Raw genomic sequence first — 15,215 nt, 5'->3', positions numbered from 1 at the left:
TGGCTGCTAACTGAGAGACCCTAAGCCAATTACAATTCCTAAAAGACCTTGCCAAGCAAGTTAAAAAGTTACCTAAAAAAGGTAAACTGGTAGGGAAATTTTTAACTGGGAAAAAAATAAATCTGCAGAGATGAGCTACAAAGAGGGAATTACACCAAATATTTAAGCAAATAAATAATCAAAAAAATTTAATTAAATACTTAATAGCCCTAGCTCCTAGAAATAAAGAATGCTTTTAAAAAAGAAGAAAAGATAGAAGGGGTGCTTATCTTCTTCTATGGTTTAGGAGAGTTGTTAAGAAACAGGAAGTAAAATTAAGTGATCTGAATCCCTATTGTGTTTTAGGGTTCTGATTTTATTTTTTTTAAAGTAAGCACTCATGCAAAATTGTCAGAATCCATCTATGTAATAAATACAGAAAATAACAGAGATGGAATAAATCATAAAGTCGGTGATCAAAAGATTTACACCCTTACCTTCCACATAATCTTCAGCAATATAGCTATGTTCATGCAAGATTTCTTCCATTCGACTAAGAGTGATGGCTGCTAAATGTCCAGGATATTTCAGTTGGAGAAGGCGCTGTAGGTATGCAGCTGCTTGGCTTCCTCCAAGATTGATTCGTTTACAGTTTTTGGCATCCAACCTATGGTCCAATCCACAGAAATAACACTGAGCTGTTCAACAACAAGGAACAGAAAAAAACAATGCATCTTTGGGCAGGGGTAAGCAATTTTAAGACATTAAACCTAAGGTATTACAGGAAGCCTATTTTCTTACTAGTCCACTTTGAGTAACAAAGGCTATCAGATGATGAGATACTACCAAACTAGGTCTCCTGTGCTTGGGTAAATAATTTTTTTTAAACCTAAAAGCAGGATTTTACAAATAGTTGATTAAAGAAATAATACTGATATAGCCATATTAAAATGAGATATTTAAGTAGAATCTATCAAGTAAAAATGAAGTTTTAGAAGCCTGGGGATTTAATTTGTTACCCTAAGAGAAGTTTAGAGTAAATTTATGTGGTTCATATCTTTGCGATCCCACCTTCCTAAGGACCCATCCTGCTCCAGTTGAAAGGAGTTGTTATTGTTGTAATTCAGTTGTGTCCAATTCTTTATGACCCCATTTGGGGTTTTCTTCACCAAGATAGTGGAGTGGTTTGCCATTTCCTTCTCCAGTTCATTTTACAGAGAGGGAACTGAGGCAAACAGGGGTAAGTAACTTACCCCGGATCACATGGCTAGTAAATGTCTGAGGCCAGATTTGAGCTCAAGTATATGAATCTTCCTGACTCCAGGCCCAGCACTCTAACCACTGTACAACCTAGCTGCTCTTTTATGAAATGGAGAGGTCCCTTTAACTCAAGTAAAGGGAGTAGTCCAGGAAGGAATGGGATATAGACTTAGTTACTCCAGAAATTTTAGAATGTTAACCCACACAGTATTCTGCCACCTCTTCCTTGTTCAAAATTCCTATAAATGTTATCTCTAATTGTCTAGGGGTAGAGATTCATTTTGAAGGGCAGTGGGGACTATTCTGGTTGTAATTCTCTCTCACCAAACTAGAAATGGCTTGGATATAGATTAATGATAAATTAAATAAAATTGTTTCTGGCAGACTAGTACCTAAATACATTACAGTATTAATATTAATACTTTTCTTCTACATCAAAAAATTTAGTATCTTACACAGCAGGTAGTAAACAAACAGAAATTATTACCCTGCATGTTGTCCCTCTCCACTGGATTGTTTGCTCCTTAAGGATATGGATTATTTTTGCCTTTCTTTGAATTCCCAGGGCTTAGCATACTGCCTGGCAGATAACAGGTACTTAATACTTACTGACTTGATTTAAACTCCAATAGAAATAAGAGTTACTATTTATTACTATGATCTGGTCGTTTACTCACCACAAAGTTATTGCAGTTATGTGGTCCCTGTGAGGCTGTAAAGGCATTATGTCCTAGCTATCTCTATAAATCACTCATAGCCTAGCAAAAAGTTCAGTACAAGCTATGCACTTAATGAAAAATTATTGGTTGAATGAATGAAAAAAAAAAAGCTAATTGACTGCAAGATCACACTTTGCATTAGGTACCAGTATCTAACTCATACTATATACAACATGAAAATGTCAAGAATTAAAGTACTCTCCCTTCTTTGCACTTCATACAGGGTGAGATCTAACTGATGGTTAATTATGCTGAACTTTTCCCCTTCTTTTTATGTATTCTTTTTTTAAAAAAATCATAATTTCCTATATTATCAATTCTTTTGGCTTGGGATTCTATATGTTGCATTTACTGATGGAACATTTAAGTACATATTATTTTTCAAGAATCTCACGTTTTTTCTTCAAGAAATCTATAGGGGACTTACTAATTTGACTTCATGTAAATATGCACAAGGATTAATAAAAGCCATCTACCTAGGTAGGAAAAAAACTGCCATGATCATCTTATCAGGCCAAGAGAAAAGAGCAGATTAATTGAAGCTTCTCTAATATATAAATAACCCAATCTGTGTTAACTAAAGAATACTGTAAACTCTATATAGTAAATTAAAAACCTAGTTCTAAAGCACGAAGATATTATAATTCTGGGATCATCAAGTTTTATCACTGCAAGGGTCATGTAGTCTAACTCTCTTCATTTTTTATACAAGGTAAATAAATGAGGTCCAGAAACATTCAATGACCTGCCCAAGATCTAGTGACAGTATTGAGACTAATACCTGTGTCTCCTGATTCCCAGTCCAATACTTTTCCCCTTTAAATATTTTATTCATGTATTTTCTTTAAAAATATTAGTTGCTTACAAAGAAGTCTACATAAGCAAATAAGCCAACTTCAATATTCTTTCTGCTATAGTACACTGCTTTCCTCTTTTCAGAATTTTTTACAAGTCATTCAAATGTGACAAGTATAACTCACCTTCCTTTTAAGACTGGTAAAATATGAGTACACTGGTATCCAGATGAAATAATTAGGCCACTGGAAATTGAGTTTTTTCTTTTATTGTGGTAGAAACTGTAGAGGCTGTCGATTCCATAAGAAACTTTGGGAATCCCATAGCATTCGAAAAGGAGCTCTGACATCATCTGTCTTGAATATAGTGGATTGCAAACAGCTTCTGTTAAAACTATTGGATGATCAACACAGCCCTATGTAGAAATGAAGAATAAAAGTGATAATAAAAGATAATTAATAGTTTTTAAAAAACAGAAATTAAATTCTTTAACTGTTATATTGGCTTTAAGTTTGAATCAAACCAATTTAGTAAGGCCTCTCCCTGTCAATTCGAAACCATTCATTTCCAAACAACACAAGTTACATATTCATATTGTGCAAAGTTATAATTCAATTTGAGACCATATTCTATACTTTTTAAAGTTATTTTAGTTTCCTATATTTTGTGTACTACATGAGAACCAGCAGCCCTACCAGAAGTACAGTGAGCGGGAAGGTGAAAGGCCTCAAAGGCATATGGCATCCACCTCACTCTCATAAGATTGGCAAAGTTGACAAGAAAAGAAAATTACAATCGTTTGAGAGACTTAGGGAAAACAGGTACACTAATGCATTATCAGCAAGATGTGAATTGATCTAGCCATTTTGGAAAGGAATATGTAACGACGTCCCAAAAGTTACTAAACTGTGCATATTCCCTGACCCAGCAATAACAGCACTCCTATCCTGATGCAAAAGAGATCAAAGAAAGAAGAAAAGGACCCATATATACAAAAATATTTATAGTGCCTCTTTTTGCAGTGGTGAAGAACTGGAAACTAAGAGGTGGCTATTAGCTGGAGAATAGCTGAACAAATTATATACTAATATAATGTAAAGAAATTATTAAAAGGAATGATTTTAGTGAAATCTGGGAACCCTTGAATGAAATGAGACAGGGGGCAGTGAGCAAAATCAGAACAATTTAAACAATACAACAACACTGCAAAAACAATGTTGAAAGACTTAAGAGCTCTGATCAACACGACTAACTCTGAGTCCAGAAGATCAATAATGGAGCATGTTATCCACCTCCTGAGAGATGGTCAGAATGCCGATCAAGACATATTTTTGGACATGGACAATGCAGAAATTTTGTTTTATGGATTATAAATATATATATATATATGTATATAAAAGGGCAAGAAAAAAGATTCTTAGCATTAAAAAAATCTTATTTTATGGGTAAACAAGCTGTGGCATATGATTGTAATGGAATATTACTGTGCTATAAGAAATAACAAGCAGGATGATTTCAGAAAAACCTGGAAAGACTTACATGAACTGATATAAAGTGAAGTGAACAGAACCAGGAGAACGCTGTACACAATAACAGCAATACTGTTTGATGAAGAACTGTGAATGACTTAGCTATTCTCAGCAATACAATGATCCAAGACAATCCCAAAGGGCTAATGATGAAGCATACTATCTGCCTCCAGAGAAAGAACTGATACTGTTTGAACATAGACGAAGCATGCTATTTTTTACTTTCTTTCTTTTATTCTAATCTTCTCATATAAAATGACTAATATGGAGACGTTTTACATAATTGCACATGTATAACCTACATCTGATTGATTACTTACTGTCTCAGGGAAGGGGGAGGGGAGGAAGGGAGGGATAGAATTTGGAACTCAAAACTTTAAAAAAAAGTTTAAAAATTGTTTTAGCATGTAATTGGAGGGCAAAATAAAAAATACATACTTTAAAAAAATCTTATTTAAAAAAAAAAGCAAGTTTATTATCTTTTCCCCTAAACTTGTTTCTCCTTCTGAATATACAATAGTTCTGATATTGTTCTGGGCATTCACTCAATATTCCTTATTCACGACACTGGGGTTATCTTTGACTTTACCTCTCCTTCAACTGTCATATCCAATCAGTCACCATATACATCAATTCCACCTCTGAAATATCTCTTCATTCAGTCTCCTTTTTATTCCCAGGGCCACCATACTATTCAGGCCCTCATTACCATCCACTTGAACAAATATAATGGACTTTCTATGGCCTTTCCTTTACTCTCTTCCCTAGTCTAATCTATTCTATTTATACTGGTGTTAGAATAATCTTTCTTGGGGCAGCTAGGTGGCACAGTGGATAGAGGAGCAGCCCCTGGAGTCAGGAGGACCTTAGTTCAAATCCAGCCTCAGACACATAACACTTACTGGTTGTGTGAACCTGGGCAAGTCACTTAACCCCACTGCCTACTCCCCCCCCCCCAAAAAAAGAATAATCTTTCTTCACTTAATTCTGGTCATTCCACTCTTAATGGCCCCCAAATTTTTAGAGGCTGCCTAAAGAGTAAAGCTTGAACTGATATTTCAGTTCCTTCACAACCGGACTACAGTGTGAATGGAATGAATGAATTAATGAAAAAACATTAAGCACTTACTGTGTGCAAAGCACTAGTAAAACCATCTCTGTCCTCAAAAAGGGTGACAGAATAGTCATGTCAAGATAGGATAAAAGAGTAAAAAAAAAAGAGATAAATCTGCTGTCCCTTTTGAATTTTAATTTGCCAGCATTTAACACAGCTCTTTCCACATAATAAGCACTTAACAAATGCTTTTTCATTAATTGATTCATTCCTACATGCTATAATCCTGCCCCACTGGATTATTCTACAAAACTTCATTTTCCCATTCCCATACCTCTATGGTTGGCATGTTTCTCCCTTCTTCTCTGTATCTGTGAATTCCTTGTTCAGTCACTTCAATTGTGTCTGACTCTTTGTGGCCCCATTTAGAGTTTTCTTGGCAAAGATAGTGGAGTGGTTTGCCATTTCCTTCTGTAGCTCATTTTACAGATGAGGAAACTGAGGCAAACAAGGGTAAATGACTTGCCCAGGGTCACAATGCTAGTTAAGTGTATGAGGCAAGATTTGAACTCAGGAAGATGAGTCTTCCTGACTCCAGGTCCTGTGCTCTATCCACTCTGCCACCTAGCTGAACTCCTACCCATATTTTAAAACCAACTCCAATGCCACTTTCTCTCCACGAAGTCTTTAAATCCCTACAATCTTGCCCAGAACAGTGCTCAACACAAAATAGGTGCTTACTGAATAGGTATCTGCAGAACTGAATGGAGAGAAGAAAATGTGAGATGACAAGAAAACTGCTGGAAAGTAAGGATAAAAAAGAGGCTGAGATATAATAAGAATGTGAGGACAATAGAAGGGCATAAAGGGGAGAATAAAGAAGTGGAGATATAAGAGGAAGAATGAATTGAGGGAATCCGTAAAAAGAATGATGAGGGAGTAATGAGGCAAGATGAAGTGACAGTAGTGTGGGTTATGGGTGAAGAGAGGGATAAGGATTATGAAGAATGAGGGGGCTCAGTCCGACTGGTACACGGTAGGGAGAAGAGGAGGGGCAGGAAGAGGAGCATATCTGCAAAGGACAATGAGGGGGTGCAAGGGCACGGAGGGTGAATGAGAGAGGCACAAAGGGGCAGTTAGGGAGGGTCTGCGAGGCATAAAAGGGAAGTATAGGGGTAAGAAGCGGGACAAAGTGGGGCATAAAGGGGAGGTGAGGAGGTAAGATATGGGGGGCATAAAGAGGATAGGGATCGAGGCTGCCAGAGGAGGAAAAGGTAGTAAAAGAAGGGGAATAATAGAGTGCGAGGAGGAACTGAAGATGGAATAAGGGGCTATGAAGGAGGGAGAATGAGGGGTGTGTGAGGAGTCAAGAAGCTAAAGTTAAGTGAAAAGATCGAGGATGGGGGGGCAAAAAGGAAGAGAGGAGAGGAGGAGGATATGGGAGCAGCAAAAGGTTGGTAGGAGAGCAAAGAGGATGGAGCAGGGAGGAACCTGAGGGCTGTGTGAGGGGGAGGAGCCAAAAACCTCTGGGAGGGGGAGGAGCTCAAGAGGAGGGGGAGGAGCCAGAAGGCTGGGGGGGGGGGAGGAGGCGGAGGGGTGTGAGGGGGAGGAGTCAGAGGGTTCCCCGGGGTCGGCGGCAAGGCCCCTCACCTGTGAGGCGACGCCAAGGCGCTGGAAGCTGTAGTCGAGCAGCAGCTCCTGCAGCTCCAGGTTGACGGGCACGTTGCGGTCGAAGGGCGAGCGGAGCAGCCAGCGCAGCGGCTCCAGGCTGCCCAGGTCGTTGCCCACCTGCGCGCCCCCGCCGCGCGCGGCCCCGCGGCTGCGCGCACATACGGAGCGGAACAACAGGCGCGGATCGGGCTCGGCCCCCGGGCACGCCCAGCCCACGCGCGCTTGGAACGAGCCGTTGTCTATCACCAGCGGTACCGGGTGCGGCACTCGCACGGCTGGGGGAGGCTCCAGCACCGGGTCCGGCACCGTGCGACCGTCCCGGAAAGCGTAGACATTAGCGGCCGCCGCCATCTTGAAACGATCCGGCGGCGTCGGGGGCCGTTGCTTTTCCTTTCCTCTGGCGCTACGGCCACCTCAGCCCCAGCGCAGACGTTCCGGTCTCGGGGTGTTTGAAGCGCAACTGCGGCTGCGTACTCCACGGCCCGCCATTGGAGTAAGAACGCCGCCTGTCTTTTGCTTATTGAAACCAGCTCCACTAGGGGGCGAGAGGCGCTTTACGCCTCGTAGAAGTGTTGCGGCGCTCTAGCCACTACTCTGCACTGCTTTCCCAGTGTGCCGCACCCGACACTTTACTCCTCCGTCCAGTGACACTGGCCTCTGGGCTGTTCCATGCACAAGACACTCCACCTTCTCGGCTCCGGGCATTTTCTCTGGCTGTCTGCCATGCCTGGAACGCTCTCCCTTCTCTGCTCTAGTTACTGATCTCCCGGGCTTCCTTAAGTCCCAACTAAAACTTCACCTTCTTCAGGAAACCTTCCCCAGCCTTTCTTATTTCCAGTGCCTTATTTCCTATATCTCCTGTAGATGGCTTGGGGTGTGTGTGTGTGTGTGTGTGTGTGTGCGTGCACGCACTTCTCTCCTCCGTAAGCTTCTCCAGGGCAGGAACTGCCTTTTGACTGTTTGGTATGCCCAGCACTTAGCGCAGTGCATGGCACATAGTAGGTGCTTAATTAATGTTTTTTGGGTGGAATTGAATTTTTTAAAAATCGATAGAGGCTCATAATCCTCATATATCAGAATTCAAGCAGGATGGACAGAACTTGGATTTGGCTTTTTTTTTTCCCATGGATTTTGGGGAAATGAAACTTCCATTTTAGGGTTGAATTGAATGACTTTTTGCCTGCTTTCCTCAGACTCAAACCCCATCATCATCATCATAGCTAGCATTTATATTGTTACAGTGTTTTAAGAATTACAAAGTTCTTTTCATATCTTTATTTCATTTCATCCAGATATGAAAGAGTCAACCTATCAGCTAGACACTCATATGTTTAGCTCACTGTGGTCAAAACATCTTGATGAAGATCTGAATTTTTTCATGCTTAGTCTCAGATGCTTTAAATTTAAGTCAGACAACCTGATTCAAGTTCTGTTACTTACTAGTTGGTTGCCTTGGTCAAATCAGTTTCCCTCTCTGCACCTCAGTTTTCCTTAAAATGAGAGGGAGTAACTTTATCCAAGATCAGATAGCAAGTATTAGAATTCAAGGCTCTTTCCCGTTGCACCATTATGTTTATCAAAGAATAAGTTTCTAACAAGTAGTACTGCCCATTAATGGATTGAGCTTCCTTTGAAAAGGGAAATCAAAAATGCTGAATGATCATTTGTCAAAGAAGTTCTAATGTAGAGATTTATGCTTCAGGTAGGGTTAAACTAGGTGGCCTCACAGGGTTTGTGATTCTATCAATCTTAAAGGATTGGTTCCCCTCCTTACTCGATGTACCTTTTTGAAATGATCAACAAACACCATTCAGAAATGTGTCAGATGCTATTTTTTTTTAGCAGAGACATCTCCACCATATGTTAAGAGAGCTAGTCTCCTGTCAATACTGTAGTCTGGCTTTGTGCCATTTTTGTGTTTGTCATCAAGAAATCACATAGTTCATAACTCATACTCATAGACTTAGAGCTGGAAGGGAACTGACAAAGTCTTCTATTCAGAGAATCACTTCATTTTGCTAATGGGGAAACTAAGGTTAAGTGACTTGCCACCCTCCATTTAGTTGAGTGAACGGTAGTATATTCCTCTATCAATCCGTCATTTTATCTCTATATATGTAGCTTGTGTTTATTGAGTTGCAGTGAATTGAATCCATACAGTTCTGTTCCTTCCAAAGCTGCTTCTCTCTGATCTCTGTAAGCTTCTTTTGAGTAGGGATTTCATTTATTGTATTTGTATCCCCAGCCCCTAATAATGTCTGGTATATAACAAGGGCTTAATCGATTATAATTATATTATTATTATGAATTATAAAAAGAGCTTGGTTGATCTGTTTCTTTTGAATAAAACATACCTCTGAATTGTATGTTGCAATCTTGAGTGCTACCTCATTACCTCTCAGTGGCACCTATGAGATTTAACAAATTTCTAATTTACTTTAGTGTTAACTGATATTGTGCACTGTTTTGTACTGTTTTGGTGTCTGTTGAGACTTTTCTCTTCGTTATGAGTTATTCCATACATCCCCCACTAGGTGGCTTTTTTGTATATTTCATGCATTTTCCTAAATATATCTTTTTTTTTTTTTCAGTTTTTTTCTGGGCTCTTTTTTTGCTCCCCATAACTCCACTGAAAGCCTATGTGCTCAGGTGAGTAAGACTCTGGAAAATACTTTACATCCTATGTAAGGTGCATGCTATTCCTTGTTATATATAATTATAATGCAAGTCTTTATTATCCCTATTTTATAAAGAAGGAAATTCAAGAGGACAGAAACAGGTACACTTTTTAGTGACTTTTTTCCAGACACTATTGTTCCCCAGGACTCAGAAATTGATTTTGTGAAAAGTCAAGTCTCCTTTATTAAAGAGAAGGTGCTAATCAAATTTTCAAATACAGGGAGGGCACAACTTTCAAACCTTGCTGAGGATGTACAAACCTCAATGCTGGAAATTATCTAATCTCTCCTCTTATTTTACAGTGGTGGGGGGGGGTGTCTTTTCCAGGTTCTGCTCCTTCCAAATCTAATTCAATTAATCCCACTTTTTCCCCAACACACACACACACACACACACACACACACACAGTTTCCCTGTGAGCCTAAGACCAGGATATTCTAACAATACAGAGTTTGCTGAATATTCTTCACAGATGAGGCAACAACTTCCAAACTCTCAAAGGGACCTGGTGTTAAACTGGAGATTTGACTCGAGTTCGTTTTTTTCACCACTTTTCTGAGTGAAAGGAAGTCCTACAGTTGGGTAAGGGGTGGAGGTAAGGGAGGTCAGTTGTCATATGTCTTCCTCCCTGGTAGGTCTGGACCCCTCCTTTCCCTCAGCAGCAATCATGGGCTCATGGTTGTAGCCACATGACCTTTCTTTGTAGCTGGAGTTGAGGGGAAGCTCCCATGCTTAGGGTGCCACTCTGAAGATTCCAGGGAGCAAAGGTGAAGGTCAGTGGGTTGTATGAGCTGGGGACTACAAAACATTCCCTCCACTTAGAACTACTGCTGAGCAAAAGGATTTCAAAAACCTTCTCACCAAATGCCTAAATATTACAGAAGCAACTGACAATTGTAAAATGGTTTTTCCTCACAATGCCCTGGTAAAGAAGGTAGTGCTAGGATCACTGACCCCATTTTGCAGCTGTGGAGAGGGACTCAGAGGTTAAAGTGATTAGGGGTGTAGTTAGGTTTGGAAGCTGAAAGGGAATCCTGCTTCAAACACTAGCTATGTAACTAGGGAAGTCACTTAATTTCTCTCACCATCAGTTTCCTATCTATAAAAGGGGCATGATTATAGCACTTACCTCAAAGAAGCTAGGTGTTGAAGTGGTGCCCAGCCTGGAGTGACTCATCTTCCTGAGTCCAAATCTAACCTCAGCCACTAGCAGTGGGACCCTGGGCAAGTCACTGTTTGCCTCAGTTTCCTCATCTGTAAAATGAGCTGGAGAAGCAAATGGCAAACCACTCCAATATCTTTGCCAAGAAAACCCCAATTGGGGTCAGAAAAAGTCAGACAGGACACAACAACAACTCGGAAGAGATGTTGTGAGGATCAACTGAGATAATATAGTAACTCTTATTATTGTCTGAAGTGATAGCGATAGCATGACTAGGAGCTGTGATTTGAACCCACCCAGCTCTCCTAATTTCTAGAGTGTCCTTCATACTTACGATGCATTCCCTCCTTTCCCAGCTCAAGTGCCACCCTCTCACATAAGACCTTTACTGATCCCTCAGCACTTTGTATTTATTTTGTATTTACTTATATGCATACATGTTGTTTCCTGCTATAAAATGTGAGTTCCTTGAGGGTAGGGACTATTTCATCTTTTTTTGTATGACTAGCTCTTGTAGGATTTAATAAATGCTTGTGGATTGATTGATATAAATGCTGATACTCTGTATAGCTGTGGAAGCCCTACTAAGACCCTTTTCGAAATTAAATTGTGAGATTCTTGGAGATAAGAATGGCCACGTCTATCTAAAGGCTGTATTGCTTCCTGTCTCCCTCCAAATAGTACTTTTGAGGCCTCTAATGTTGATTCTTGTGGAATCAAAGCAAAGAGGTGGATGAAGAGACTTCTGCAACTGTACAGACTCACAACCAGTGGCCCTGGGGATTAATCACTATGGGCAACAGTCCAGACTTCGGGACACTTGCCAAAGGCCATATTAGCATATTATCATAACGCCAAAGATGGAAGGGACTTTAAAGAATGATCTGATATTTTGCAAAAGAGGGCATTAAGATCCAGAGAGGGGAAGGTGCTAACCCAAGGTCACACAGCAAATCAGAGTCTAGATTAAAATTCAGGTTTCCAGATTCCTAGCTCAACAATACATTGCACATATAAAGTGCTTAATAATTTTTTTTAAATGAGTAAGTGAATGAAGAAATGAATGTAAGGTAATGTGCCTATCAATTGGATCTGCCCTTTTAAGAAGTTGATGCTAGATTCATCTGTGAGATAATTAAGTAAAATATGGTAATGAATTTTAATTAGATTTTTTTTTCGTCTTTGTATCCCAGGAAATAGCATACAACCATACATTTGTAGTAGGCACTTAATCAGTGTTTGTTGAATTTATCTCAACACCTAGACAGGCAATCAATCTACTGACAGCTAAAAGAGAATCTCCTGTGTGAACTGGGTTCTGGCACCAACATTTAATGGCTGGCTGGACACTGATTCTCAGTGCCCCAGTCTCTCTGTGACCTCTAATCTCCAACAGCCTTTCAGTCATCTTGAACTGGAGAAACAGTAGATATCTTAACCTCAACATGTCTGATACCAAACTCATTATTTTTCCACCTAAACCCTTTCCTGTGACTTTCAAGGGCTTGCAATCCAGATGTCATCCTCAACTCTTTACTATCCCTTTACCTTCCATATCCAATTTATTGCTAAAGTCTATACATTTCATCTTTTCAACATCTCTGTCCAGGAGGCTGCCTTCTCTCTTGTGATCTGCCACCACCCTGGTGCAGTCCCTCAACACATCATCCCTAGATTACTGCAATAGCTTGCTGGTGGGTATGCCTGCCTCAAGTCTCCCCACTCCCCACTCCAATTCATTCTCGATTTAGCCACCAAAGTGATTTTCCTAAATCCAAGGTCCACCCATGTTATTCCCCCTCCTACCTCCCTTCCTCCCCCCCAGCACCCAATAAACTACAGTGGTTCCCAATTGTCTTCCAGGATCAAATACAAAATCCTTTGTTTGGCATTACAAATCCTTCATAACCGAGCCACCTCCTATCTTTCCACTCTTTTTATATTCCTCACCACATCCTCTTCCATGCAGTGACACTGGCCTCCTGGCTACTCCTCAAACACTTCATCTCTTGGCTCTGGCATTTTCTCAGGCTGTCCACCATGCCTGGAATGTTCTCCTTTCTGATTCTGACTACTGCCTTCCCTGGTTTCCTTTAGATCCCAACTAAAATCACATCTTCTACAGGAAGTCTTTCCCAGCCCCTCTTTATTCTAGTGCCTTTCCTCTGTTACTAATTTCTTATTTATCCTGTATATAATCTGTTTGTACACATTTGTTTTGTTTGTCTCCCTCATTAGACTGTGAGCTCCTTGAGGGCAGGAACTGACTGTCTTTTGCCTCTTTTTGTACCACCAGTGCATAACACAGCCTGGTACTTTGTGGTATCTTGATAAATGTTTATCAGCTGTTTCTCACCTGTAAAACAGAGATAATATTTGCTACCTATCTCCATGAAAGTGTTGTTATGACAGCGTTTTACTAAACTTTAAAATGCTACCCAAAAAAAAAAAGGGAGCCACTCTTTGTTGTTTTTTAATCTTCTTTGTCCCTGGCCTGTTTCAACCCTTCCCTGACTCTTTCTGGACAAGGTAGTCATTTCTCTGCTTCTAGCCACATAAAATCTCTGAACAATCCGGAAGTAGAAAATTATAACCTGTTTTATGGGTGTGGCAAATACCCCAAGAGTAAGAAGGATATTTTGCTTATAGAATCTGGTTGGGGAAGCTGGACAAGTATCGCTGAAACTGGCAGGGCTTGAGAATCCTAAGCTACATTGGAGCAGGAGGCGGGGAAAGGGTACAGGGGGAAGAGGGGCAGAGAGAGGACTGGGGAGAAAGAGGGGATAAAGGGAAAAGGTAGAGAACATATTATTTTCTGATCCTTTTCATCTCTCCGAAAGACAGAAGCCTGACTGTCTGACACTGGAAAGACCACTGGACTTCAATCCAGAAGCCCTGAGTGTAAATCTTGGCCCTGCAACTTGCTACCTGAGTGAAAAGTCCCTTCTGCTTCCTGGACCTGCTTTCTCAGCAGTGAAACAGGAGGATTGGCTCTTCCAGCTCTAAATCTACAAGCCTCTAACCTCCCCAGTTTCCTCCTTTGTAAAAGAAGCAGGTTAGGCTGCCTTAAGGTCCCTCCTAGCTCTGAATGGATTCCGTTTTTTTTTTTTAAACGTTGTCAGATCTTTAATAAACATAACAACCATTTAGGGGAAAAGAGAGTGAAAAGTGACATTACTATTGGAAGTATGTATTATCTAGTGGCAGCAGCATGTCTGATCATCCTGGTTATCATATGAATGTTTGATTATCATGTTTCAGGGCCTAAATGTTAAGGGGGAAAAAAAGTAAGACAGTTCTTATCCATAAGGTTTCTATTCTACCATCCCAAAGATGATGATCATCTCTAGCTATAAAGGTCCACTATTTAAATACCATACACCTTTATACAAATGACTCATATTTTTGTATCCATCCTTAAATAACAGAACCAACTACCTCAGCAACTGCCTGCTGGACTTCTCCAACTAGATGTCCCATAGGAATCTTAAACTCAGTATTTCAAAACAGAACCCATCTTTTGCCTTAATGTTCTAATGAATTTCTCTATTTCTATCAAAGGCACCACCATCATTCCTCTCACTTAGGTTCTCAAAGTCAGAGTTATCCTCAATTCTTCATTCTCACATCACATATTCAATCAGCCGCCAAGTTTTGTCAATGCTGTATCAATAAAATTTCTTGTATCTGGCACTTTCTCTATATTTCTATGGATGCTACTCTAGTTAAGACTTTTAGGACTTCTTATGCTGCAATTTCAATAGCCTGCTAATGGTGGATCCCATTAATTTGTAAATAACTAGCCTCCCTGCAAGAGATTTGGGCAGTATGGGTAGGCAAGAAGGAGAGGTTACAGGGCATGACCTGGGGGGGTGGCCCAAGTCAGAAGCCTTGGTCATAGCTGTCAGGTAGGGAGCAAGAGGAAAGGAACCTTCCTAGTTTAGCTGCTCTCAAAAAGGGGCTATTCTTTGTCTGAGATCAGGATTGCTACCCCTGCTTTTTTTACTTCAGCTGAAGCATAATATATTTTGCTCCAGCCTTTTACCTTTACCCTGTATGTGTCACTTTTTCAAATGTGTTTCCTGTAAACAACATATTGTAGGATTATGGTTTTTAATCAAATCTGCTATATGCTTCTGTTTTATGGGAGAGTTCATTTCATTCACATTTACAGTTATGATTACTATCTGTGTCTTTTTCTTCATCCTTTTAAAAACGGGCTATTCTTAAAAAGGGGGGGGCATTCTTGACTGGCAGCCCCAAGGTCAGCCTGGTTTCTGAAGCAGTCCTGCTCAGAATCAGGGTCAGAGTCAGTGTGGATGGTACAATCTAGAAAGAAGATGAGATTCAGGCGCCTCTCCTTCCAG

General features: G+C 40.4%; 1 protein-coding gene and 1 long non-coding RNA gene across 2 annotated transcripts in view; one reads left to right on the top strand and one right to left on the bottom strand.

Moving 5' to 3' along the window:
* Window positions 1–7,450, bottom strand: part of ACTR5 (actin related protein 5) — a 34,856-nt gene extending 27,406 nt beyond the window's left edge. Inside the window, exons 1-3 of the mRNA XM_027867204.1 lie at window positions 6,987–7,450; window positions 2,939–3,168; window positions 477–646 (exon numbers count right to left, since the gene is read on the bottom strand). Of these exons, the coding sequence (XP_027723005.1) occupies window positions 477–646; window positions 2,939–3,168; window positions 6,987–7,358 (772 nt within the window). The 5' untranslated portion in view covers window positions 7,359–7,450. The remainder of the gene's footprint in view (window positions 1–476; window positions 647–2,938; window positions 3,169–6,986) is intronic.
* On the top strand, window positions 7,394–14,534 carry LOC114046735. The gene is made up of 3 exons (XR_003569544.1): window positions 7,394–7,500; window positions 9,599–9,656; window positions 13,693–14,534. It is a non-coding gene; the product is annotated as an uncharacterized LOC114046735 (long non-coding RNA).
* The last annotated feature ends 681 nt before the right edge of the window (window positions 14,535–15,215 follow it).

Source organism: Vombatus ursinus, unplaced genomic scaffold (assembly GCF_900497805.2).
Source record: "Vombatus ursinus unplaced genomic scaffold, bare-nosed wombat genome assembly UNPS02014785.1, whole genome shotgun sequence".
In the NCBI taxonomy this organism is placed as follows: domain Eukaryota; kingdom Metazoa; phylum Chordata; class Mammalia; order Diprotodontia; family Vombatidae; genus Vombatus; species Vombatus ursinus.
This window is presented reverse-complemented; position numbering and strand designations above follow the sequence as displayed.